The sequence below is a fragment of the Hippocampus guttulatus genome, chromosome 10 (assembly GCF_054856545.1).
Source record: "Hippocampus guttulatus isolate MCC_2025c chromosome 10, RoL_Hgut_1.0, whole genome shotgun sequence".
In the NCBI taxonomy this organism is placed as follows: Eukaryota; Metazoa; Chordata; class Actinopteri; order Syngnathiformes; family Syngnathidae; genus Hippocampus; species Hippocampus guttulatus.
The window spans coordinates 9,300,343-9,327,211 of NC_141270.1; the positions used below are offsets into that span (position 1 = coordinate 9,300,343).

General features: G+C 42.2%; 2 protein-coding genes across 2 annotated transcripts in view; one reads left to right on the plus strand and one right to left on the minus strand.

Moving 5' to 3' along the window:
* wdfy4 (WDFY family member 4) overlaps positions 1-26,869 on the plus strand; it is a 38,740-nt gene that overhangs the window by 4,233 nt on the left and 7,638 nt on the right. The window contains exons 7-51 of the mRNA XM_086122093.1: positions 247-436; positions 616-776; positions 2,043-2,275; positions 2,353-2,486; positions 3,652-3,782; positions 3,940-4,041; positions 4,634-4,824; positions 5,606-6,285; positions 6,371-6,464; positions 6,533-6,747; positions 6,834-6,925; positions 7,383-7,611; positions 7,713-7,789; positions 7,879-8,097; positions 8,274-8,452; positions 8,534-8,765; positions 9,394-9,539; positions 9,612-9,723; positions 9,828-10,018; positions 10,088-10,240; positions 10,311-10,384; positions 10,657-10,818; positions 11,552-11,646; positions 11,739-11,835; positions 11,942-12,144; positions 12,749-12,915; positions 12,997-13,116; positions 13,196-13,357; positions 13,436-13,594; positions 13,913-14,039; positions 14,143-14,294; positions 14,702-14,940; positions 15,090-15,211; positions 15,307-15,498; positions 16,284-16,393; positions 18,475-18,552; positions 18,659-18,850; positions 19,320-19,395; positions 19,477-19,691; positions 21,089-21,237; positions 21,327-21,438; positions 22,269-22,354; positions 22,430-22,492; positions 26,319-26,361; positions 26,688-26,807. Of these exons, the coding sequence (XP_085978219.1) occupies positions 247-436; positions 616-776; positions 2,043-2,275; positions 2,353-2,486; positions 3,652-3,782; positions 3,940-4,041; positions 4,634-4,824; positions 5,606-6,285; positions 6,371-6,464; positions 6,533-6,747; positions 6,834-6,925; positions 7,383-7,611; positions 7,713-7,789; positions 7,879-8,097; positions 8,274-8,452; positions 8,534-8,765; positions 9,394-9,539; positions 9,612-9,723; positions 9,828-10,018; positions 10,088-10,240; positions 10,311-10,384; positions 10,657-10,818; positions 11,552-11,646; positions 11,739-11,835; positions 11,942-12,144; positions 12,749-12,915; positions 12,997-13,116; positions 13,196-13,357; positions 13,436-13,594; positions 13,913-14,039; positions 14,143-14,294; positions 14,702-14,940; positions 15,090-15,211; positions 15,307-15,498; positions 16,284-16,393; positions 18,475-18,552; positions 18,659-18,850; positions 19,320-19,395; positions 19,477-19,691; positions 21,089-21,237; positions 21,327-21,438; positions 22,269-22,354; positions 22,430-22,492; positions 26,319-26,361; positions 26,688-26,807 (7,076 nt within the window). The remainder of the gene's footprint in view (positions 1-246; positions 437-615; positions 777-2,042; positions 2,276-2,352; positions 2,487-3,651; positions 3,783-3,939; positions 4,042-4,633; positions 4,825-5,605; positions 6,286-6,370; positions 6,465-6,532; positions 6,748-6,833; positions 6,926-7,382; positions 7,612-7,712; positions 7,790-7,878; positions 8,098-8,273; positions 8,453-8,533; positions 8,766-9,393; positions 9,540-9,611; positions 9,724-9,827; positions 10,019-10,087; positions 10,241-10,310; positions 10,385-10,656; positions 10,819-11,551; positions 11,647-11,738; positions 11,836-11,941; positions 12,145-12,748; positions 12,916-12,996; positions 13,117-13,195; positions 13,358-13,435; positions 13,595-13,912; positions 14,040-14,142; positions 14,295-14,701; positions 14,941-15,089; positions 15,212-15,306; positions 15,499-16,283; positions 16,394-18,474; positions 18,553-18,658; positions 18,851-19,319; positions 19,396-19,476; positions 19,692-21,088; positions 21,238-21,326; positions 21,439-22,268; positions 22,355-22,429; positions 22,493-26,318; positions 26,362-26,687; positions 26,808-26,869) is intronic.
* Positions 22,127-24,556, minus strand: lrrc18a (leucine rich repeat containing 18a). Its single transcript, XM_086122094.1, has 3 exons — positions 24,420-24,556; positions 24,258-24,337; positions 22,127-23,374 (listed from the first exon to the last, which is right to left on the minus strand). The coding sequence occupies exon 3, from the start codon at positions 23,368-23,370 to the stop codon at positions 22,558-22,560; it is 813 nt and encodes a 270-aa protein (XP_085978220.1). The 5' UTR covers positions 23,371-23,374; positions 24,258-24,337; positions 24,420-24,556; the 3' UTR covers positions 22,127-22,557.

Here is a 26,869-nt window from a genome sequence, read left to right on the forward strand (position 1 = left end):
TTGGGCACTGATTTATACTGGCACTTTTTTCTTTCCAAAACTGAGCAGAATTTTATTCCTCATTCATATTTGTGTCATTTAAATCAAGAATTCGATCTAATATGGCATTTCAGTGAAGACATTTGCTATCTCTCAGGTGAAGTGCTATATTGTTTGATGTTGTAGTTTTGCTGATAAGTAATCTTGAATTTTAAATGAACATTTTACACATGAGATTCACAATATCTTTTTCTCCTTCTTCTTTAGAGAAGAACTGCGTACGCATATGCATCCAGAATCTGTCACGCATCAACTCCGAGGTGGCGGGCCCGCTATTAGCTGAGGTGGCTGTGGCCGTGTTCAGCTTCATTCGAGACACATATCCGCTCAATCCAGCTCTCTTCATCGAGTTTGACTCCCACAATGGCTACAAGGCGTTTGAAAACATTCTTAAACGGTGAGATCATGATCATGTATTTCAGCCCATGTTTGGCTTATTTTAGCCGAGATCAATTCCACATTACTAACATACTCTCAAGGTGTGAAATAAGACTATCTCACACATTTGTATTATGATTTGCCCTTATAGTTCTTCTTTTCGCATTTTTTTTTCTATTGCCGATCATTCCGCAAAAGTTGTGAAGGAGGCGTGCCAGAGGATCAGTTCCACTATGTGGAGGAGCTGCTGGCGCTCATTGCCTCGTTCACGCTGCTCGGCAAAACAGAGCTCAAAGTGGCTCTTTGTGTCAGTCACCCTCAGCCTCCCGGCTTTAAATTTGAGCCGCCCCTCAACAAAGGTAAAACTCAACGTCACCGCTCGTCCCGCTTTGTCGTCTTCCAACCCGCATGCTCAAAGCCCATCATTTCATTTCCTCACTCGATATCTCTTTTCCACTGTTGCGACTACTACCTTGACTCCACATTGCCACCACCTGCACCCCACCGTGGCAAGCAGTGTCCCTCCGCTTAACAGGAAGCTGAGGTGATTATGTCCGGGATGATGAAGTGGAGGCTTCCCTTATAACAATGTTAGAATGCCCCACATCTATTCACCACTGGCCTACAACAAGCGGCCATCTATCATGGAAGCACACGCACCAACAGAAGACTCAGAAATTTGATGCCCATAATAAACACCTACACACACGCACACATTGAGCAGCCATCCATCACATGAAGGAGAAACTCTCGTTACAACACAGGACTCATAGAGTCTTGTGTTGATCTTGTTTGGGTTTGATGCAATTTAACTTAAGCGTGAACATGAATTCTATTACTAAGCAGGTCTGTGTTTATCCACAACACACACGAGTGTGTTTTCTGGCTAAATCTATTACCGGTACATTTCATGTTCAGATTTTGACATGGTGGCAAACAAAGTACATCAAGGCAGATTATACTTTTTAACATTTTGTATTCATACATATTATGGTGTTTGTTTTCAATCTATTCATGGACTGTATGTGCAACTTGATTTGTTTACTATATTGAGGGTGTGCTTGATGTTCTTTGTTCTTTGTAACATATCGCTTGTGCTTTCTCTATTAAATTGACCTTGCCAGCGAAAATCTTCCAGAAGGATTTTTGTCATTGAACCTTTTGACAATATTAACCATAATCATCCATCCATTTTCCGAACCGCTTAATCCTCACTAGGGTCGCGGGGGGTGCTGGAGCCTATCCCAGCTGTCTTCGGGCAGTAGGCGGGGGACACCCTGAATCGGTTGCCAGCCAATCGCAGGGCACACATAGACAAACAACCATCCATGCTCACATTCACACCTAGGGACAATTTTAGAGAGTTCAATCAGCCTGCCATGCATGTTTTTGGAATGTGGGAGGAAACCGGAGTACCCGGAGAAAACCCACGCAGGCCCGGGGAGAACATGCAAACTCCACACAGGGAGGCCGGAGCTGGAATTGAACCCGGTACCTCTGCACTGTGAAGTCGACGTGCTCACCACTGGACTACCGGGCCGCCCTTAACCATAATCATTGAAATAAAAATGACAAAACTACTACAGGGGCTTTTTTTTTTCTTGATTCTCAACTTTTTATTTCAGGTTCATCAGTCAAGAACGTGCCCGCCTTCCATTTGCTGCAGACTACTTTGCTGCAATCTGAGGATTCGCTGCTGTGCTGTCAGATCCTAAGAACCATTCAGATGATTTGGGAGCTAGACAAAGGCAATTTTTTCCTCTTGGAGTGGACCTTCCAGACGATGGCCCAACTGGCCGCATGTGTGTGCCACAAACCGGCTGCAGTCCAAACGATGTTCTACTCAATGCTCGAGATGGTACAGTAGGTCATCTCACACGATTCTATATGCGAGTTTTCGCCGCAAGTACTGATCCAGTGCTGGGTCTCCTGCAGGTCATCTTCAAGCTCAACTACATCCCCCATGAGGCATTGCGCGTAGTGCTGGGCATTCTGAAGCAGAGTTGGTCAGGGTTACTACCTGTGGTGGGAACACAGTTTGGAGTAGCAACTCTTACATGTTTCCACAGGTAAAAACAGTGCTACTTTGGAAACAATTATAATGTTTTGGGACAAAACTGTTAATCTAACAAGGGCCGGCAGTCTGTGAAGGAAAAATGTAGTTTTTGTTTGTTTTTTGGGGGGGCTTTTTGGGAAAAAAAAATTGAAAAACAAACTTTCTAGTTAGAATTTTTAAAAAAATGTCAACAACCCTTTCATTTCATGTGCTTTGCAGGGAAGCCCTTCTCTGATTGGCTGACACGTTTCATTTAAAAATATCCATCAATAAACTTGTGTGGGTCAAAATTCCGAGGGACTCCCCAAGTAAACAAATAAGAATTACTGGAACGCTTCAAATGTCACTTGCACTAAAAACTTGACAGAACATTCTTCTTGAGAGGAGCAGGAGAATTGGTCATGCACTTCAATTGTTTTTCTGGAATTTATTTGTTAAGGAGCATTTTAGAGGCATTTGAAGTGGTCATTCCATGTTCTTTCGAATATTACACAAAGATGGCGGACACTTGTCCCTTTCGTAGTTCCTAGAAGAGCTTGCACAAAACCCACACCTCAGGCCTGTCTAACACAGCTGAGTTAATCTGCAGCAGAAAAGAAGATGCTGATCCAGTAGGCTCCAATTTTGAAGTAAAAATTATGAAATTATTTTAGGAACAGGCATTTAAGGGCATCTGTTGCATAAACCTCATATTTGGTGGTGGTCTAATGTATGTGTTAAACACTTAATATTGGCTATAGTTAGAAAATATACTTAAAATATGCTCCACGCCCATAACGCTGCTTTATCTGCTGTAAATGTGGTTACATCACCGGCCGCAATATTAGGTACACCTCCACAGCTAATATTGAGCATTATTTTCTGGTTTACTTACCATACCTTACTTTAACCAGTACATTCCAGGCTGTCCACAGACTTATACAATTTCATTTTTTTCTTCCTATTTTTTTATTAATGAGGCAGACACTCTTAAATAAAGACCTTAACCTTTCTTAAAAAATGATACTATAAAGTCTTTGGTTTGGCTCCCTTAAATCTGCAGCTAACTTGCTGTAGTGTCGATTTGTAGATATTGATTGTCGTGTTGTATACTACCAGTGCAGTTCTGCAAACTGTAACCAGAATAATAATAACACCATAGCCATCTTTGAAAATGGAGATGTTGGTCTCCTGTGTAGAATGACGGTGCACAGTGGCATGTTTGCGGAGGTGCTGAGTGACTGGGGACTCTTGGAGTTGCTGCTCGGGGAACTTCGCAGAAGAGCAAAAATCATCCGGAAAGCTGGAGTTGTCGCCTCGCCTCAATTAGGTAGGAGACATCATATGTGACTCACCATTCATGTGAGTGCACTTTGCAGCCACCTTCAATAATGATTCACTGCATGTGTCTATTATTATGAGTCATTTTAACTTCGAAATGGGAACTCATGAGGATGTCATTTATGAATCACCGGTGTTTTCCTTAGATGCAGAGCAGCTGCCGTGCATAGATGACTGCGAAAAGTTCCTCACTACTTGTATGCTGCAAGTTGTGTCCACCCTTACTCTACGCTCAATCAAAAACACAGGTAGAAAATGGTCCACTCACCCCCCTTAAACGTAACTTTTATTAGCTTTTTTGCGGGGGTGGGTGGGGTGGGGTAAGAGAACCCCTTTTGAATGTGTCTCAAAATGGCCACACATCACCATTTTTTTTTGTATCATCAATTATTCAATCGCTGATTACAGCATATCATCGTCTGTGACAGATTGATAGATTAATCATTAGGATTTAAGGATTTTCACTCAAAACCTTTCAAAGGTCATCCACAAAGAAAGTGCTAAACATGTAATGTAGTGCAAAAAACACACCAGGGCGCTGGATGCATACACTTCATTTTATTTGATTTCGATCCGACAGCGTCAATTCCATTCTTATTCAGAATGGTTGGTCTATGTTTGCCCTATGATTGACCAGTGATTAATCCAGGGTGTGCAACGCCTTTTGCCATTTTGTAAAGGCTTCAGCTTCCTGCAACTGTAAGGAAGATTAGCTGTATAGATATGGATGGATTGATTTTATGTCATTTTAATGCAGTTGTATATTTCTATTTGAATTTTATTTCACTACACAATTTTTTTTAACTCACCCCCTTTGCCAATTATTTGCTTATGTTTCAGTTTCAGTGCGAGAGCTTGGTATGGTTCCTTACATTAAGCTCTTCCTGGACGAAGCTCAGTATCGAGGTGCCACTCTGTGCATTTTGGAGCATCTTGCCGAGTTGAATCCAGAGGAGTTCATGAGTACTGCTATAGGAGCCCTCTGTTCTTCCACGCAACACGAATTGGCTTTGAAACGGGACCTGTTACAGGTACTCGCGTCGAGCATTCACCCAAATACATGTCCTGAGACACCCGTCTTTGCAGTGATCTCAGTCTTCATCTTGCATCAAATCATAACAAATTGTAATGCACTTAAAATATAATTAGCAAGTGAATTTATTTGCTTTCCATGTGGGATGCTGATTACATTATTGACAAAGCAGATTGATTTGCTCAACCAGGTTTAGCTGTTAACTTTGGACCGATTTGATTAGCCCAGTAGCATTGTGCGGCGCTGCTTTTGGATCGGCGAATGGGCCTGAGATCTGATTAAGCTTAACGATGTTACACACCTACTGTATGTGTCTGATTTTTATAGATGGCAATGAGAGGCGCTCTTACTTGCAGATATTGTGTATGTGTCGGCCGGTGTGTGATTTTTGTGCTTGTGTGCTGTTTGTGCTAACGCGGTTAAAGCAGGTGGCAATCAGATTGGCTCTGACCTGGGTTGCCAAGTGTTCCGAGCCATTGTGATTACTCCGGTTTCACTTAATCACATTTGCCCCTACGTTGTGCCTCACACTTTACCTACCTGATGGATTAGCTCTCCAAATTGAATAAAGCTAATGTGATTTAGTTGACCTCCAAAAACTATTACCTGAAATGATTTATGATAGATCTATATGTTTCATCTATTTTTCATCACATTGTTTTTATTGACTGCAGCTCATTTTGAAAGCTTTTTCTGTCTTTGTGTCTACCAAAATATTCATCCACCCGCTCATCTTTTTTTTTTTTTTTTTTGTCAACTGTCTCTTGGATGGACGTCAGTCTATATTGAAGGTACTCGAGAGCCCAAATAGCTTGGACGCCTTCCGACGGGCGGGCGGCTTCACTGGATTGCTTTCACTTGTGCTCGATATGGAAGGTGCCCTGGCCGACCCTCCCCAGGGAGAAGTGTGGCAGTCCGTGGGTCATCGACCATTGCTCGATCTCCTCCTTCTCGCCCTCCACATCTTGGCCTCCGCCGTGCATCTGCATGCGGTGAATGCACACTTTTTTCAGACTGGCGGCTTTTACGAGAAGCTGGCTGAGGCTCTCCTCCAGCTGGGATGCTTCCACTCTGAGAGGAGCAGGTGGAAGGCAGACGAGGGATGCTTTATCAAGAGTGCAGAAGACCACCAGCCTCCTGGAAGAAGCTTCGATCAGTTTGTTGAGTTAGCACAAGGGGCGATCTCATGTCACTCCTCCTCATCTGACAAACTTTCTGTCACTCTTCGGACTTGCATCAGGCTCCTTTCCTACCTTGATCACTTTGCTACAGGCCTCTTCTCTCCTCTCGATTTGAATTTTGGCCTAGAACTTGGGAATTCGTGTGACGGCGATGGAAAGATGAATTCATTATCACCACCAGTCCCCATGGGGCCAGTCCAGCAGTCTATGGAGGAGCCGCCCGGGAGTTCTAGAACCACAGGAACCAGCATATCCACAGTTTTAGAGTCCCAGTCGAGGTGCTTCTTTTCACTCACATGCCATGCACAAGTTGTTGCAAGAATATTTAACGTCCATTAACAAGATTTTCTCTTTGACATACAGTAGGTTCACTTGCGATCATGTTATCCTTCACCCCGGAGCTATTCGTGTCATCATGACTCTCCTTCCATTCATCTTTACGCCCGAGGACATACAGGTATTTGTTGAAGCATGATGTCATAAGGCCCTCGACGTTGATACTTATTCCCACTCTTTCTTTCTCAGCTGTCAGTGGAAATCCAGCTCGCCGTGGCAAACCACATACAGTCAGCGGTCAAATCGGAGCGGAATCGTCAGATCATGTGTGAGGGGGGGCTTATCTCTACGCTCTTGACTCACTGTCACAGCATGCTGCTCACACCAAATGACCCGTTACATCTAACGGTGACACGGATCCTGGAGAAGCTTTCCTCCCAGGCCATCACACCTTCTGAATTCAGGTTAGATACAGTACGTTATACCCAAAATAATTTTTCATTTTTCCCAACATTTGAGCACAGAATATCTGATTTCTGTCCCTTTTCAGGAAATTTCTGTGCTTAACAGGCCCTCTTATGAGCTTGGCAGACGAAGCCGGAACGCCATCAAAACCAGACTTCCCCGCAACAGGAGAAGCTGGTGCTGTAATTTTGTGAAAATGACACTCTCGTTTTTTTTGTTGTTGTAATTTTTAATAGCACAAGTTGACTTCACCACCATGTACCACATTACCTCAAATAGTCGTCGTCCCTGCAGTAGACAGTATGCCCCAGTTCGTCACAGAGCGCATAATCCATTGAGATCCATAAACAGCTACCTTTTTCCAGAACGAGAAAATGTTAGTTTCACATATCTCAGGCACTATTGGTCACGCACAGACAATAAATCGTTAACTCCTTAGCCCACTTGATCTCCTTTTGCTAACCAAAACAACAGCATTGAAGAACACAAACACTTTCAGATGAGTTAAAGAGTGGATACTGAGTTAAATATTGTAAAGTAGCCCTGTAAGCAACATCATTTCGCATTCACCTAAACCACGCATTCACTCAACAAAGTAAACACACAGTAAAACCTGATTTTTTTTTTCTTCCAGATCTCATCACAAAGGCAGACCCAACCAGAGGGCCCTCATCTAAGACACTAAAGCGGAACTTCAGCCTGTTACAGTCTACAAACTCCGGCAAATGTTTTGCCGGTTCCACCATTCCCGCCCACCAGATCATCAGTGTGGTATCAATGACATCCCCACGCGCCTTTCGGCCGCATCGGCTCTCCACCACGCCAGCCTTTGTGGAGTTTGACATGAGCGAGAGTGGCCATGGGTGAGTCACAACCTGCTTATTGATAGCTTTTCATCAAATGTATTACAATATATATAATTGATTGATTATCGTAAACGCCGCAACATCGTTGTCCTTTACAGCTGCCTTTTCCTCCCTTCGCTGGCTACAGTGAAGGGAGTGACAGCCGATTCTATCTCAACTGGTGGAATAGGAGGAGGTAAGAGTGCAAATGTTCAACCTATGCATGTACTGTATTCATTAATCTAAACAAGATGTCTTGTCATCACTTTCTTTCTATTTCCTTAGACTGCCGGAGTTTCCCTCCCACAGCCGGGCTTTCCTTTTCCTGCTGGTTTCAGATCAACAGATTTAGTTCAGCATGTGATTCGCACCCAATCCGACTACTAACAGTCGTTCGGCATATGTCACGGACGGAGCAGCAGTATATCTGTTTGTCTCTCTCCTTCTCAGCCTATGATGGCTGTCTGGTCCTCTCCACTGAAGAGGAAGCTTTTACTTATTTGGGTAAGAAATGTATGAATTTGGATGATTTGTAACATATATTACATACCTTAAAAATATCTCTACAAAAGCGTGCATATAAACATGGTTCAGCCATCAGTCTTGTAGCGTAGTTCCATCACCCGTTTTCACCGTGGAATTTGTTTTGTTTGAATGGTTTTCTTGTCTTTGAAAAACAGATATGATGGAGCCAGAAGTGAGTACCCCAACCTCTTTGCCCAACTCACTGAAGTTCCGTTGCTCCAGCTTGCTGGTCCCGGGTCAGTGGCATCATCTTGTTGTGGTCATGGCCAAAGATGTAAAGAAGAGTTGCGTGGCTTCCGTCTACTTCAATGGCAAAGTACTGGGGACTGGAAAGGTGTGAAGACTAAGAGAGAGCCGTATGTAGAGAGCTGACGTGACCTATTTTAAATTAAACATACTCTATGTTCTCATTCAGATGAAATATATTCAGCCATTTCCTGGCAAGTGTGTCTACATGGATCCCACAGCTGTTATTGATGTGTATGCATTGATTGGGACGCCCACTCTTTGGAAAGACCACGCTGCTCTAGTCTGGCGTATTGGACCAGCTTACCTTTTTGAGAAGGCTTTGAGCGCTCAGTTTGTGGGTGTCATCTACTCTCAAGGCACCGTCTATCTGGGCAACTTTCTGGCCTTGTGCAACAAAGGCAAGTGCATGACATTGTTTGTTACAGGTCCTCTTTCTTGATTAACTTCTTACTGTGCAGAAATATGACTTATTTTTTGGTATATCATGACTGATGGTCAAAGTTGGTACTTGGTACATATAATAGCATCAATCTCTATTCAGCTCCAATGTGAAAATGTGTATATATTTTTTCATCAAAACTAAATTGTGGTCTTTAAAGGCTAGCCCTGCATTACACGCATTAAATCAAAAGGAGATGAACTTTTTGTCTTTTATTTATGAAAGCAACAGGCGAGTAGGGAGACAAAAGGGCACAACGACTTGAGGCAACAGTTTATAGCATCAAATGCATGCTTGTACAATTTTTGATACAGTTTGGTGGAGAGCGAAATTCATTTAAACAAACGCATTTACACTGGTCCGAAATGAGCAACCGGCCCAGTATTTGTACTGCACAATAAATGAACAATCGAGGAAAAAACTATTGAGATCAGAGTTGGATTGGGATTATGTCCCGGATTGTAATATTCTTTTTATCTCATTTATTCCCATACTTTTGATTTATGACACTGAATAGGCTCCAGCCTGTTTTTTCTTTCATTTGTTTACCTCGTAGAACTGCTTTTATCTCCATCATTTATTCCCAGATCCAGAAACGGAGTCTTTCCCGCTCCCGTTGGTTCCTGAGGAGAGGATTACCTTTGGCATCAACCCAGCAGTTTCCACATTAACAAATGTTGTGCGCATCAGAGAGAACTACAACGAGGTGGACTGCAGACTGATTGCTAAAGAGGTACGGCCAGATCTATCTTTAATACCCTTTTGCTTTTTAAGTACATTCTAAAAGTCGGCCATCTAATTCCAGCTAGGGATAACCTCTAGAGACCAGTCCACTCCAGTGTTCTTGGCTCATAACATCAGTCACCACCTGAGTGGCACTGCACGCACTATAGGAGCAGCACTGATTGGACATTTTGGTCAGTAATGCACGTGATATATTTAAAAGATATATATTATTTTGATGTAATGTGTCCTGAATTCATGCAAGTGCATTTATAAGAATATTACCGTTTTATCGTAGGTCTCCGCACATTCGTTCCCAGAAGTGCCGCTGATGCTTTTCTGTACGTGGGCGGGCCTGCAGTTGTTCTCAGTCTAATTGCAATGGCGGCTGACGACAGCTCCCTGTATGCAGCGGTTAAGGTTCTTCTCTCCGTTCTGGAAACAAATTCTGCCATGCGGCAGGAAATGAATCGCATTTGTGGTTACAAGGTCTATTCCAAATCGCTAGTTTAGCTACATTTAAATTCCACTTTTTACATGTAATTTTACTCTATGCAGCTGCTTGCTTTCTTGCTGAAAATGAAGAAAACTCTGGTCAGTCACAGAACCTTTCAATTGATTCTGTACCTCTCGAGTTCCATGGAACTGAGCAGTGGTCTAGACTTTCTGCAGAACACAGCTGCTTTCCAGGCTCTGCTGTTGGACCTGGAGGTACACATTTAAAAATACTAGCGAAGGAATATCTTACCAATTTGTTACATACATGAACTCATGTTGTCAGGTTTGGAGGAACACATCAGAAAATCTGGATCTCTCAGTCCTGAGCCACTTTGCTGAGATTTTGAAGTGCCCAAGGTAGTTCCCGCCGTCTTTCAGCATGTTACTAAACATCACAGCTATAATGGAATCTATTTGCTCACGTGACAACAAGTTCTGCAACACCTGGACACTGAAATAAAGAAACTCTCTCATCGTCTACGCTGTCAACATTTTCCCAAAGCCTGACATCAATATCATGCTTGTGTATCATGGCAATGTCCAGCAGAAATAGGTTGAGAGAGAAGAACGGACTGAATTGAATACAATTTGCTGTCAACAAAACCGATACATTCTCTCTGTATCCTCAGCAATGAGAGCAGGATTGCAGTGGCCATGCACAGAATGGGCGTGCTACCATATCTGCTGTTTGAGCTGTGTGACCCTTCTGTGACTTATCATAAAGTCAAACTTGTTTCTTGTGTCATCACGTGCCTCCTGAAAGCTCACTTCACTCCTCTGGATATCAGCAGGTACTACCCGAACACATGCTGGCAAGATGTTTTCAAAATTTAAATTTAAAATGCACATAATTGTTTCAGTTTTCTGAAGGATGACGTGTTGTCATAGGTTGGTTGAAACTGATGATTTATTGCGCATACAATGACTGCTTAGAGTTTGTGGTGCTCTGTTCTAAATCTCAGGTCAGTCATTAACTTATGTCATCAATGATAGTACCTCTTTTTAGGAAAACAACACAGCACACTCATTGGCCGCAAATTAGGTACCGGTACACATATTTTGGTTTCTTTTTAGTTGTGTTAAAGCAACAGTGTAGGCATGATACAGTGAATTTCAACAGCCCTGCATATTTTCTCTCTCTGGCGGCGCTAAAAGAAATTGACCAGGATGGACTTTTGGATACAAAACTCTTGTCTTGGATCATTACATTGTGACAGTTTCTCTAATGTTGTGGTCAGTGGGGAAAAAAAAACTTGCGCAAGGATCACTAACAGGTAGCTTGGGGAAAAGAATGAATGCAGAAAGTCTCTCTTGTGTTTTTGTAGGTGAAACACTTCCACATCAAATGGCCATGAATGACAATGTGTTATGTAAATACAATACAGTACAAGTAAATGTTACAAGTTATATACAGTAAATGAAACAAGTAGCTCTCAGCTTCTTTTAATGTCCCTCATAGTGTAAAAGGTTGGATACTCCTGATTCTTTTCTTAGTTGATGGCCGGTGTTTGCGTATTTTGCCAGAGTTGGGCTCTTCCTCATCTACACACTCCCTCCTCTTCATAATGCGGCCGAAAGCCACGGCACGTCTGACTGTGATCTTACACAAGATACAAAAGGTAACACATGACAACGTCTTCATGAAAGACCCCTTCTGACTTGTATGAATAACTTCACACGTCGAATCTTTATTTTATTTTATTTTTTTTAGATCAGAATTCTGCTCCCGCCAGCCTCATCTGGATCCGCAACCAGCTGTTACTTGTTCTTTGCGACATCCTCGGCTCAGACAGCCCACTGATCAAAGAGTAGGTGTCACACGTTACTTCTTTGCAAAACCAAAACAGGATGGAATCAAATTTGCCATAATGTCAAGGAAAAAACTTTAACTTGTGCTGTGTTGTATTTTCTAAGTCAACAGAATGCTGTCTATGATGCCCTGGGCAGTGATTGGTTTCTGCACTTCCTGAAGCCTCACCTTCACTCTTCCACTGTGAAACTGGGTCTCATCCTGATCACACACTTCCTGTCCTGTCCGACGCAGCAGAGCAGCTTTAGGGAGGTGGTGCTCCTTGGAAGCCTCATAAATGGCATGGAGCAGCCCTTTGCTATTATAGGTACACATTAGTGCAGTAATTATGGATGATTCAATGATGCCTTTTTGTTTGTTGGTTTTTTTGTTTGTTTGTTTGGATAGGAATAAGGGCGGAGCATAGTGTTGCAACACAACAGAAAACTGCAGGCAAATTTACAGAAATTTGAAGCTTAGTTGGGGAATTTTGGATGTTTTCCAGAGGAATTAATAATATGAAGACAGGGACACCGAATAGACGACACACATTATATCTGTACATTGTGATCAATTTCCACTCAATACCTCAAAATGAAAATGTGAATTTTTGCAACATTTCCAGTCCTCCACCAAATCCAGTAGACAGTGCTGTTTTTATTTATTGATTTTATAGTTCTGTGTCTGGAGTCATTTCCTTAGACTGTGTCAGTCTGACTTTCTAGACCTCCATAGTTGTTTTTTCCCTCTCTCTCTATACAGTTGTGCAAGTACATCAGCCCCTAGTTGATCATTTTTGGGCAAGACTGGCTCACTGTGTGCGACTTGGTTTCCATACCCAGTAAAGGGCAATTGTGAATATTTCCTATAAACTTGGACAACAAATGGACATGTAAATGTGTGCATTTTTTGTGTGTGTTTTCTCCCCCCAGATAACCTTCGTGCTCACCCTTGGTCATATGAATGTTCCAGTGCTGCATGCCCCGGTTTTGATGTTCTCCAAAGTCTTCTGGTCAGACACTTTCAGCTGCTGCAGGTCTATGAAGCTCTGGCAGCTCTGCTGCTGGGAAGGAGGGTCACACACTCTGCAGAGATAGAGGTGAGGATTTTGGGCTTGAAATGGGATAGGCTCCAGGTTGTTGGTTGTTGACACTGAAATTGTGCCACATGTAATGTACAGGTGAATTTGGATGGCTCCCTCCAGTCATTGATCGACAGCCAGGTAGACAGTCCGGCCCCACAGCTCTGTATGGAGGCTGCAACAATTCTGCTTGAACTGGTCAAAATTGTCATCACACAAGTAAAAACATTAAATCCTCTCGAGTGTTTGTGGATTACGTTTTAAGGTGAATCAATGACAACCTGTTGTTTGAATAAAGCATCGACGAAGCAGTGATGCATCATGGGAGTTGCAGCTGCTGGCAAGTGTGATGCACTTCTTCTGCCTATTGCATAACCTTCGACCCCGAGATCCACTTTGGGCATCCATAGAGTTCCTCCACGCGCTTGTTGCTGTTATGTTCCCCTGGTACAGTGCAGAGGTTTGTGCATTAAATTTGCTTTATATTTCATGACATTGCTACCTGGTTCCTTTTGACTGATGGTAGCATTTTTTTCAGGGGGAGCATGAGACTTGTAGAATAAACGAATGTGAGGATGAACTCAGGATTCAGTCACCCAAGAAGCCAGTGTGTGATTTTATCCGCATTCTGCTGACGGACAGTCTTCTCAATGTGTCTGGCAACAGCAACACACATCCTTTGGTGTTACTGGTGGAGGTAAGTAAACAAATAAATGATTACATTGAAAGCTAGGTATCTTATATAGATCACCCACAAATATCGATACGTATTCTGTTTACACTCTTTGCATGTTGAACCTGCAAAACTATGACTTCTCCAGAAGGTGCCACTATTTGCTTGGTTACCGAATGAATGGTGCAGAGCAATGGCACTAATGATGGAATTACTGTACTTTGAAGAACAAATAAAACCAGAGTGACTGTGTTGAGTGTTTTCCAGTCTCATGTTGCAGGAAGTTCTGAAATACAGTATAATAAAAGTAATCATTCCAGTAATAATAAATCTATTATATAGTTCTGCCCAGATGGCGCATCGTTGGAGCAGAGGCAGAGTTTTCAGACTGAAATGCTGAAGTTCCTGATGGACGTCGTCTACATGCTCAGCAACGATAATGACAGTTACACCCACCTTATATCACAAGGTAACGTGGCCATATAGATTATCCGTGTGCCTAAATGTGCCTCTTAATTCATTTATTATTCTTTTGTATCCAATACGGTATTGCAATATTGTGTACCATATAGGCTCCAAAGGGCAACAACCTGCAGACCAGATGTGCACGTTGATGGGTAATGTGGTGCTCTTCTGTAAGGTTCTGGTGCAGGCACTTTACAACGGAACATTCCTGGGGGCCTCTGAGAGTTTAGTCAACTTCCTCGCAGATCAGATCGTCGTGGTGAGATGAGCCGATATGCACATATGCTCATGCCCTTAATCCAAACTACAGCTATGGCCAAACAACCGTGTCATGCTAAGATCAGTGCAGGATTTCTGTTAAATTCAATCTGTTCACGTGAGACAATTCCGCAAGGCATTCATGTTACATTTCATTTGCTAGGGAAACATTCTCCCAGTTATGTCGGAAGGTTATACAGCCATGGGGGAAAAAAAAAATCTGGATTGTGTGATTGTACTTCAGTAGTTTCTAATTATGTTTCGATGAAGAGTTTATTACACAGTAGATAAATAAAAACATAATGTAATGTCATTATTAGTTACTTTAATCTACTAACATTTGATGATATAGAACTGAAAATCCCTCTGATATTTCATTCTGACCTGTATTATTTCTTGATGCATCAGGCCCTGGAAAAAGGACAGACTCAGAAGGAGAAGACAGTTTCAGCACTCTACTCCTGCACAAATAAGGCCCTGCTCTACTTCCTTTCCCAACCGCGCCATTCCAGAGCCGAGTTGGAGGGCATCATTAAAACATTCCAAACAATCAGTGATCGCTGGGATGTTCTCTTGGCAACTTACAATTCAAACGTGAACTTCATTACATGTCTTCTTCATTGTCTGCTATTGATTGGCTCGGGCAGGTAATAGCTCACTCAGATGCACCGACTCATATTTGCACACTTGTGTAACCATGAATATCAAACTGACCTACAGTAAAATGTGTGTGTGTGTGTGTGTGTGTGTGTGTGTGTGTGTGTGCCTTTTTGTTTGTTTGTTTGTTTTATTGAAGTTACCCAGAAGGTTTTATGTGTGGAACCCAAAGAGTGCACAACAGGAAAGTGTCAGTAAACGTATTTCACACTAAAACACAATGTGAAATGGACATAGAATCGACGACAGAACTATCCACAGGTATGAAATTTACCACTTAAGCATTTCTCGGTGTATTCACACACTTTTTTTGTATGCTTTCGAGGGTTTCGGACCAGTCTGCATTTGTGTATTAGATGACAAAGAGCTGGTGTCCTTAGCAAAGGCTTGCTGGTCCAAGGTGATGACGGAGCGGCGGCACACTCTGGAAGAGGCGTACAAGATTGAGATCTCATCCAGCCACACTGCTCAGAAGACACCTGTGAATATGACTGACATCAGCCCACTGTGGGAGGAGATGGCACACAAAGCTTGGCTGCTGCACTCAGGTCAGCCTTGATGATGTGTCACAATATGATTGGGAAAAGCGTAACATATGAGAGAGTAAAACCTGATAAAACAAGTTCTGATACCATGAAAAAAATATATATACACTGTAAAACAAAGACAATAGTTTGATGCTTATACAATACGATCAAATGATACAATACAGTGCAATTAGATATGAAAATGCTCTGTGTTATGCTCCAATTAAAATCAGATATGCTACAATAACACATGCTGTATGTGATACAATACTTCATGTTATGAATAAAATAGGGCATGATTTCATGCAATGTGAAATGATATTTTACTTTTACTTTGTAGATATGATAACTTATAATAAGACATACTGTATGTCAGGGATTATACATTTATGTGACCTCTGCTGTATGTGCATCATATACCTTTTTGTGCGATATGTTCTAAGACAATGTGACCATACGATATGAAGGGGCTCAAAGAAAGACACAGTACATTGGATACAGGTACAACTCCAACAAATTATTTGTGAAAATAAACAAAACAATGTGGCACAAATCAATAGGAAAACAATACGATAAAATCTATGTTAACGGGCTTTAATATATAATACTCTCCCATATCATTCCCATCGTGGGACATGTTTGAATGGTATATCGATCAACACAAGATGATAAAATAAAAAGGACTCTGCTCCATGTGTAACTAGAGTAGAGAAATGCAAGAAAACAAATTCACATCACTTGTTGAATCTTGCACTTTCACTTTGTGTGTGTGTGTGTGTGTGTGTGTGTGTGTCACACCCTTGCAGAGAATCATAAGCAAGCGATGGCCAGCAACCCTCTCAAGAAGTTCGATATGATCAGCAGTGCGGTACGCTCAGCAATGGGGAGGCAGGACAAGGAGACGGTGACAGTGGAGGTACGCTCTCACAATCCTCTCTAAGACGCTACCAAACCAACCGACATTCATCCCAAAGTCACTCGCCGCTGTATTTGTGATGTGGGCCGTCCAGCCCTGTGGGAGTGTTTTTATTATTTCTTAAAATGGATTTGGAGGATCACAGCTGATTGCCCCTGAGTGGGCATCGTAATTGATATCTGCTCGGCCCATTCACAAGAACATTCGCCGCAACACACTGTTTGCCGCTGAAGGTTAAAGACGCATTTATTGTTGTTTTCCCCCTGAAACACGTGGTCCACATCATTAGTTCCCCCACAACGCTTAAGACGTTGCGCCATCTGGACCAGGGAGCGGGGACATATTACTCAAGCACACAGGCATGAAATTACCGCGTCTGTGTTTGCACCAGCCCTGTGTGTGTGTGTGTGTCCTGCCCGCTGAAATTGGGTTGGCAATTATAGTGGTAGCAATCTGATGAAAACATTATTCATTTGATGTTATTCTTTATCATATCAGTATCTGACAGGCTATCAGACTGGGTGATGAATTGTTTTTCCGCGTGAGAAGAAGCAGGAGAGATGTTTCCCCTGCACTTTGTTGCATCACGTCACTCTGAGCCGGTCTGAGAGTTTCTTCAAAACTAATAGACAGATCGTCGAAACGTTGAGCCAGTTTGCACCCAGCCTCACAAAGAAAGGAGCGAGACAATAATTAATTTCTGGATCATCAACTTGTGGCCTTTATTTGGCAAGTGAGAGATGTGTTCGGGGATCCACATTAATGCAGCACTACAGTGTGCTGAGCATGGCTTTCTCGTCTCAGATATTAACATGACTGTACAGTTCATTGAAGCAAAAGCAGTCCCAAAGCCTTCTGTTAGGTATTGAGTAGGAATATAGTGACTGATAGGCAGTCTCAGTTGCATGTCTTCCGAAGAATTATTTCATCGGCGAATGCCGTTTTCCATAATCATATCTGTGTCCTCACATTACGCGGATAATTAACAGCACTAATGATCACGTTAAGTTCATTACACATTCCCTACCAGCCCAAAATGAAGTTGACATTATGTTGCCTTATCATCAAAGGTGGCGTATTGTTGGGAAGTCATTAAAATGGAAATGAGTGTGATGTTCGAATGTTAATTGCAGTGGGAAGGGATGAGTTATGTATTTAATGCAGCATTTAAAAGCCAATGAGTCTCCTATCTGCCAAATAGGGTAATTAATGCTATATATTACTTATGTTTGTCCAATTGAAGGAATGAAATTGCAAGATGACTTGCTGTTTATCTATAACGCCACGGCTCTGGTTTGCAAACTTCATTATTACTCTCCTCTCTGTCATATTTTCATAATCCCCCTTACTTTTCTGCCCATCTTCCACTGCACGCGGTGCCATTTTCATTCTCCAGCAGCCATGCCAAATCAAAACTTGATTGTCATGGCTTTATTTCGAAATGAGTTTAATTTTTGTTTCTTTTTATAAAACAGAAGACTTTTTTTTTTTTGCTGCGTATTGTTGTGCTGTCTGTTCATTAAGGGGTTATACCCCGAAACACAAAATTAGCATCTGTAAATAAGAGCGCATATAAAGAGTGACTGCGTGTTCATTCCTTCAGTGAAATGGCTGTCGTGGGTCAGCAGTGTGGATGGACACATGTTGTTTGACTGCTCTCTCAGCCAGCACTGCTGTGATGATGGGCTTAATGAAGCAGTTAACAGTGCGAATATGATCCCTGTGTGTCTGCTCAGCATGCGCATCCTGCAGTGTCAACACGGCTCCGCTTGTTATTTTTTTCTTTTCTCTTTTAATCGACGCACACACATTTACCTTGCCCCCTACTGTGCTGTGGCTCGGTGATATTAATGTTTATGTTAATTAGATCACACCGACAAAGGATTACATTCTCAGACAGGGGTTATTGTAAGTCTGTAGCCACTAGCTTATTTGGCCCTCGTGAATGCAATTTAGAGCCAGTGTAATTGTATGAATGCATTGTAATTGCATGAGGAAATAACAATATGAATATAACAACATCTGTGTGCGTGGAAGGAGGAACGAATTGCTTCTGGACTATTTTGCTTGGCTTTTTGCAGGAGTTTCTGTCTTACATGGAGTCGCACCGACAAAGGGGCAACAGCATGTTTGAGAATATGAGGACAAATCACTTACAGGTTTGAAGAAAATACTTTTGAGAATGTATTTTTGAAAGAACAAAGCCATTGATTTGTATTTGCCATCCCAGTGCTCTTGTCTTTTTTTTTTTTTTTTGCCGCCCAGTTACGAGCCAGTGAATGGGATCGGATCTACTCTCAATGGCTGCGTGCAGAGGCAGAACTGTTGAGGGAGAGGGCCGTGTTTGGCCCGAGTCCGGGCGTGCTGCTCAGCCATAACTGGGTGCAAGGTGCTGCCGAAGGACCTAACCGCACTCGACTACGTATCCGAAGAAAGGAACTGAGACTATCCAGACGGGTACAGTAATAACTGGAAAAGACAATTTCTGCATACGTCCCACCGGGATACTTTGGATTGATAGTTGCTTGTCTGCAGTATCCGGCACTTTTTTTCATGACATGCCAGAATTTGATTCAGAACATGTTCTTACGAAACTTTACCCCAGTAAGCATTGCTGTAACTGTGCAGTGTGATCACACAGCAACATGGCTCATCACCAGCGTCGGGTGTGTTGTACAAAATAGTAACAGGACAACAACAATTGCTTTCATCACAATAGTGCAAGAGAAGTGTGAAATGTCCCAGCAAATGTCCCGTTACACAAAGACGATGTTCCGCCTCTGTTCACGGCTCTGATAACATCACTGACGGCAGAACATCGCCTCATTCAGTGTCAGCAGTATTTGGATAGAAGGGTGACCTGGAAAAGGATGAGAAAAAAAATAACAGTGCAAAAGTAATATGGAATGTGATGATATTTATGAAGGTGCAAGGAGCTCTGTCTCTGGGCTCGAAGAAGGTCGCCTCTGCAGAAAGCAAAAACAGAATAGATGCTGACACAGGTAAAACAAACAGACACATCATGAGTTTTATTTATTTATTTTTTTGCTCAGTGTGAAAGTCATGTTTTCCTTTTGTACCAGAGCCAAAGATTCTATGCGAAATTGGCGCCGAGGCTCAAGAGGAAAATGAGGATGGAGGACAGGCTTGTGATCAGCTGACCTTTTTTCCTGTTTTGAATGAAACACCTTCTGCCTTTGAAGACCACGTGGACCCCTTCACCTTGGAGCCCTGCTCCCATGTGCAAACCTGCACTGACATTCGCTTCATCCTGCAGGAGCTGGATGATGGAGAGCAGGTACTGTGGCGCGAGAGCCTGTGCTGCGCTGGCCAAGTTCGCTATCATAATAATTATCAGTAGTAGACTGAGGGACTCCGACAGCTCGATGCCGCTATCAGGATTTCATTTTTCCTCATTAGTGCAAGGCCCAGCTCAGCTCTTTTCATTCTTCCACTGAGTTAGATGGCACATGTTGACAGGGATTCTCTTTGCTCCGGCAACCAGCCGCGCCTTTTAATGTTTCTGACAGATGTATTAATAAAAACAGTAGGAGGTGATGCAAGCTGTCTTATATCTGCTTAGTAAGTGCGTGATCTGCGTAGTTCTATCGCAGCGGTTCAAGTGTGTGAGTCCTGCTGAGCATCCTGTCAAATGAACACAGTCATTAGCTTTGAGAAATGCACACGCACACACCGATACAGATTAACACACAGCGCGGACAGTAACACACAAAAGCAGACCCACGCATAATTAGCTTTCCAGCGCCAATAGTGTGATTATGACGCTAATGTGTGTGGGGAGAAATCAATGGTCTGACATTAAGCTCTGTCAATAAAGTCCTTCTTTTCTCTCCTTCCAATCAGCAGCTAAATCTCTCCCCGACTCATAATGCACATCTGTCCCTTGCACAATACGCGGATAAGGAAACAAGTTTATTGTTATGTATTTAGGCGTTGATGATAATAATTCGAGCTACTTTTTGTGAAATCTGTTCATTATGAGGGCCAATTGTGTGGATTGCAGCTTGCCTTCGCGAATGGAAATTGCCATTTAATCTAACTGTGGGTAAAAATGATGTGCCATGTCACGGAGTCTCACTTTGACTCTTAAAGGCTTGCACGTGACACGATTCATCATAGCACGTACGTTTGTGTGCATTCAGACAAGAGGCTCTGATCGTTTAGCAGGTTGCCTATTGTGTATGTGACAGTGATTAATTCCCCTAATAATGGCCAGGCAAGACCTCCTCCCCCTTCACAATTGTGACTCTTATGTCTGTGGGGGTAGGGAGTCTGATTTGATTAGTATAAATTGTGAGGGGCCTGCAGCTATGTTGGGGCCCCATATGGTTTTGGGGCTCTGTGTCCCAGAGGAGCCAACACAGGGAGCCAGCCAGGTGTGCATACTCACTGTGAAATGAGGGGAGAGACAATAAAATTACACACATTAACACTTAGCAGTTAGCATTAGCTTCAACCAGGCCTGAAAGACACATGTGGGTCATTTTTGATGTTGAATAAAGATGCTGGAAAAAGGGCCAGGACTTCTCCTCCCCATCAATCAGCTCCTATAATGAAGTGCTCAGTGGTGTCTTTTTAATAATGATTAAAATATGTGATTAAAATGATCAATCAAGTGTTGGCTCTACATGCAATGTGGACATCAAAGTGTGCTTCAATTAATCTCTTGCTTAGGTCAAAGCAAAGATGTCTGTTGTAATGGTGAGCGGCCTCCGAGTAACTGAGGGGGTGCTGCTCTTTGCCCAAGACAGTCTGCTCTTGTGCGAAGGGTTCACCCTGTCTCCGTCTGGAGACGTTTGCTGCACGAAGCACCACCCCAGCAGGTACGATTGTACGGTTTATACATTTGAATTGCACAAGAACACAACTCTGGTTGATTTCGCCTTATTCAGCCTCAGAATTCTTTCTCCAGTGTGAGGGATTCCTTCATCTCCAGCATGCTGACTAAGGAGTCGACGTCAAGCTGCAGGCAATGGCTCTACGAGGACATCAAGGAGGCCCGATTCATGCGGTTCTTGTTAGAGGTTAAACATCCCACACTAGCTACAAGAAAAATGAATACATTTACACAAGTAATGCTTTTGTGTAGTTTGTTGGTTTTACATGTTTTGCTTTCATTTGTTTAACATGCTCGTCCATAAATAAGAGGCAGTTTACAATTCTCAAGATTTTTGTTTGAATGAGGTTAACTTGAAAAGTCAGATTAATCAATACACTACAAAATGCACTTTTATTTGTTGCTAAAATTACATATAAAAAGTATTTTTGAGAAAGAAAAGTTGTTCCGATTGTGCACAAACCACGCACCGCAAAATGTACAAACCATGGCCCAAAAAAGAAACGAGGCACAGACCGTACCGTGGGTTACCTGAACTGTCCCAACACTCCTATGTCACTTGGTTTTATGTACAGTACCCATTTTGTCCAGTTAAGGACAAAATGCAAAACAAACTGTGTGACATGACAGATTTCATGACATGCAAAATGAAACATTAACACCAATATTTTGTTTGGTTTGGAAATGAAGAATATACAGACAAGTGCAACTGTTGCATGTGGCTTTTGATTCGTATTAATTGTACTGAATCAGTTTGTCTTCATCATCAATTTGATGCATGTGTGGATGGTATAAGTTTTTTGGTTTGTTTCCTGTGGAGCCATCAGATTTCTTATTTGGGTCAGCTGAAAGTTCGGTACACACAACTTTAGATATTGAGGTTAGATAAAACATTTAATATGCAAAACATGCAGGAGTGTACATTCTATCTGCCGTCATAGATCTTAAAGTTGAAATGCCGTTAAAGTTTGTGCCTGGTCATGTTACAGTATGCTAAAACACTGTCTTCTTTCATAGGATAATGCCATTGAGGTCTTCGTGAAAAATGGCCACTCAGCATTCTTGGTGTTCATAAATAAGGATCATGTCTCTGCATACAAACGGTAAAAAGACGTCTCTGAATGATGGATGTCAAATCTCTTGACGATTGATACTTTGATCCAAAATCTGTCTTGCAGGTTGTGCAAGGTGGTTTCATCCTTGAAAGGCAGAGGTGTTGCCGATGTCATCGCAAATGCAAGGTAGTCAATAAACAGCGATTTATTGACATAGCAAATGCTTTCGGATTTGTACCGGTCAAAACATATCAAATATTGCTTTCGAAAGACTGATAGTGTTCGAGGTTCTTAGCTCTCCACACATCCTGATTGACCGCAGCGACCGAGTTTGGTGTTACGAGTCCCGAGTAAGACCTTTTGTCCTCATACTTCTCCCTCACACAATCCCCTCTCAAATGCCGTCCTCCTGGGTCTTTACATATTTTCAGGCACATTTTACACAGTCTACTCTCGTGGACGAGGTACACACCATCCTCCTCGTCTGACTTTTCAGTTTCCATCTCCTCACCGGCCTCCTTCACTTTCAGCAATGGGTTTCGTTTTATGTTCAGTTTAGTCAGATTGTGGAGGGCTTTCACAAAGTCTGGGAGGATGGTGAAGAGGTTGTCAAACAAGCCTAACTCTTGGAGGCTCTCCTGAGGGACCATAGTTGGAAGCAGGGCATCCAGCTTGTTCAAACCCAGATTGAGACTCGTCAGGTTTGTAAGAGAGCCCAGCGTCGTGGGCAAACCTGACGAGGTGAGACGATTGTTACAGAGGTTGAGATAGGTCAGGTCCACCAGTTTACCGATGGACTCGGGCACAGATTCCAGCTTGTTGCTATGCAGGTCCAGCCACTTGAGCGATGACAACTTCCCGATGCCCTCTGGGATTTTTTGAATCTGGTTGCGGCTGAGATCCAACTCATCCATGTTGGTCAGTTTGAGGATACACTGCGGGAAGATAGTAATGCCCATGTTGCTTAGTGTGAGCCGGCGCCACCCGTCGGGTTTCATCCGTATGGCCTTTTTGGCATCCTTAAGTGTCACCTTTGTCCCTGTGTTTCCTTTCCTTTTGGTCATGGTGCTGCGACACACACAGGAAATAACCACATGATTTAGCTCACATTTTTAGACTTATTCCTACATGTATAGTGAATACATTTGCAGTATGTGTTCATGTGTGATTGCGCACAGCTTATGTGATTTATTCACACAGTAAAAAAGGATCATGTATAACCGGGGGCAATAGGAAAAGAATTCTCTCTGAGGAATTAAGAGCTTGTATGATTGTGCGCGTGTGTACGGGCAGCAGCGTTATGTTTGAACCAGTGCGCGCTCACCCGGTGTTGCCCTCGGGGGTATTTAAGAGCACGACTCGCTAATTAAGGCTAATGCAGGGGAACAACCGCAGAGAGGCGACACTGGGTAATGCAGCAAAAACAAATGAGTGCTGTTGCGCCATCACTGACTGTGTTTGTTTGGCCAGGAAGGATAGCGTCTGTTTATTTGCGGTGCTTAAGGCATGTAAGTGTAATGGTATACATGACTTCACTGTCCTAAAGTGGATGTACATGAGTGAAGAGTCAAATCAGGACTTTGATAAATGATAGTTATGGGATATTAGGAATGTGATGAAGGCTTGACTCTTCCCCCCGCCTTGTCTAAGAGAGCAAGGTACGTGTGTGTTTGGTGTCTGTGATACACCCCAAGGCCCTCTCTCGCCTCATTCATCATCTTCAGGATGAGAGGGGCTATCCAATGGTGCTTGTTCTATTATAACCTCCTATAGAAAACTATTGCATGAAATTATTGCCTGCAATTAGATAACACATACTGGGCCAAAGTCAATGATTGATTTAGTGCGGGCTTACAAAATAATTTGTTCAGGGTTTATTGGATGAAGCGAGGACTTGTATCTGTTCTATTGTACTTGACTCTTATCAACACAAATGAATCTATTTACTCACCATAGTCTTGCATTCCCAATTCTGACTTAACAAAGTGGTGATAGTCTTCCGTTTTAAAAGCCTACCAACAGCATCAGACCCTGTGCCAAAAAAAAGGAACCGCGATTTAGGCCATAGTAACACGCTAGTTGTCAGCATGTAGACAATGTACTCAAGTAATACCTGGTAACTGTAATCCTCAAAGTTGAGAAGAAAGCTCGGGAATGCAATGTTTCCTATCTTGCACACGGCAAATCCAAGTTTCCTCTTGTTTGGCATTGTAACTTAGCAACGCGGGGTCCTTGGCAGCAGGACGGGATTGCCGCGTTGCTGGCCCGTAGAGGGGGTGGGGAAGCAAATTTCAGGAGCAAATGAATGCTCTCCTAATTTAAATTAAACGACTTGGATAGATAGTGTTGTGCGAGTAAATTATGAAATGTTCATTACAATCTAACAGATATGCATGCTCTCGTAGATTAACCATCAGTGTGGAAGTAATGGAAACAATTATACACTGTCAGTGATCACTTAGTTATATATAGTCTTTAACTGGAAGCCTAATATAACACTAAGCAATTAAATGTAATCGATCCTGGAATATAAATGTCACTGCATTTGGAATACTGAATTGTAGCGCCTTGCAGTAAAGTCTGCAGTTGCTTTTCGTAAGCGAAAAAATGACAGCTGTCAATTCACGCAACCCGCCCGCCCATCTGTGCTATCTGGCAGTGACTGGTTTTGCCTTGTTCCTTCTTCTCTAGCCTTCGTTTGGAGTTTATGGCAGAAGCTTGTTTAAAAAAACAAAATACACCCGGCTTTATATGTCTCAATATTTTCTGGTCACATCCACTCACGTTGGAATGGTGGCGTTACGGAAGTTTGAAAATGCAAGGATGCCGTTCGTGTATATTTCCGGAACCGTACGGAATGTTCAAGTATGATAATTCCAATCTACATATCGATTACAGTCATGTGACGTAATTAAAACGCGTCGTCACCGAAAGCGATGGCGTCAACCAAAACGTGTCAAACGCCGCTGGTAATCGCATCGGTGCTATACTTATTGATGTGTTAACGGGTTTTTTTTACTGTTAGCATCAGTATAAATTAGATTTCACAAATAAACCAACTTTTTCAAACCAAGATTTGCCGATTTTTATTTACTGGACGAGTCAACAGCAAATCGGAAAGAGTTGAACTGCTTTCATCCACCGATTGACGCCATGGTTGAGATGCATGGCCGCTTTCTTACGCATAACAACATAAACATGAAGAGCACGAACTTCGAATATGTTTTTAATGTATTCACCACCTAACCACTGTTAATGTTCTTTTTAACAATAGGTTTAATCCAGGTTCATATATAAAAACCGTTGTTGGAACTCATACAGTATATGAAGGACCCTTAGAACATTTTATATGATGTTTAAAAAAAGGTTTGAGTCATTCCGCACCCAATTGAGAACAAATTTATAGTTCATCAAGATAAAAGCTTGATATTAATGCAAAAAACTGTGCAGTGATAATTTGTTAGCTTCATAAATCCTTTCAAATGTGTTGTTCCAATTAGCTTTTCTTACTTGATTTGGTGAAAATGATAATGTCAAGAACTTCACAACTTCAGTTAAATCAAGATATATTTTATTTATTTATTACCCATAACAGGGTCATTAACAAATATAGTACTGTACTTGGTAAATGGTACTGAGAGGAAACTGATAAATCCCTGGAACAGGACAAAACACATGTAGCCTCCTGCGCTGATGGCTTGGTTAACTTGAGTAACTGATATTGAGCTTTGAGGGTCGGGGTAAAAAAGAAATTTAAATAATTAATAAGAAAACTGCTAATTTGACTACTGCGAATATCAAAAGTACTGTTGCTGCATCGCTAGAGAGGAAGGGAAATTGACCCACAGGAGAACCAGAGAAACACGGTAAGACTGAACAGCTGCGGTTTAAAAAAAAAGTCACTTCTGTTGTGCTACAGTTCCGGTTGCTTGGAAACAAGTATAACAAAAATGTGGTGAAAAATGCTTTGGCTGTGGTGTTAACACAAGCTGCTTTTTCTCTTGTGTATCAGGAAAACCCCTTTGGTTGAGAAGACAACCCTTGTTAAATGGCAGGTATGACTCAGATGATGATTTGTTGTGTTATTTTTATCCACTTTAAGACTTGTTTGTGTATCAGATCGATGCATAAACACCATCGGTATCATCAGAAAATCGGACTCATAATTTAAACTACGCTACATTAAAATAGGAAAGCATAATTAGGTTGTAATGTTGCCCTCTGGTCTCTTGTTTCAAATAGCAAGTATAATTACGGTGTTCAGACCGTCAACACTAAGTAAAGAGCAATACATACATGTCTTTTTTTTTGTTCTTCCTCTTTATTATTTTGAACAATGCTTGGTGTGTTAATCCTCCTTGTGTACATGTTCTTCCAACAGAAAGGGGAGATCAGTAACTTCGAGTACTTGATGTATTTGAATACCCTTGCTGGAAGAACATACAATGACCTCATGCAGTATCCTGTGTTCCCCTGGATTCTAGCTGACTACAAGTCTGAGGTACAACAATTTCTAATTTAGGCCAGTTTTTCTCAACAATTTTACAGCATGTACAACCTAAA

Bases quoted from the DNA above. Each gene is read 5' to 3' on its own strand.
- lrrc18a (XM_086122094.1), bottom strand. From the start codon at position 23,370: ATGACCAAAAGGAAAGGAAACACAGGGACAAAGGTGACACTTAAGGAT.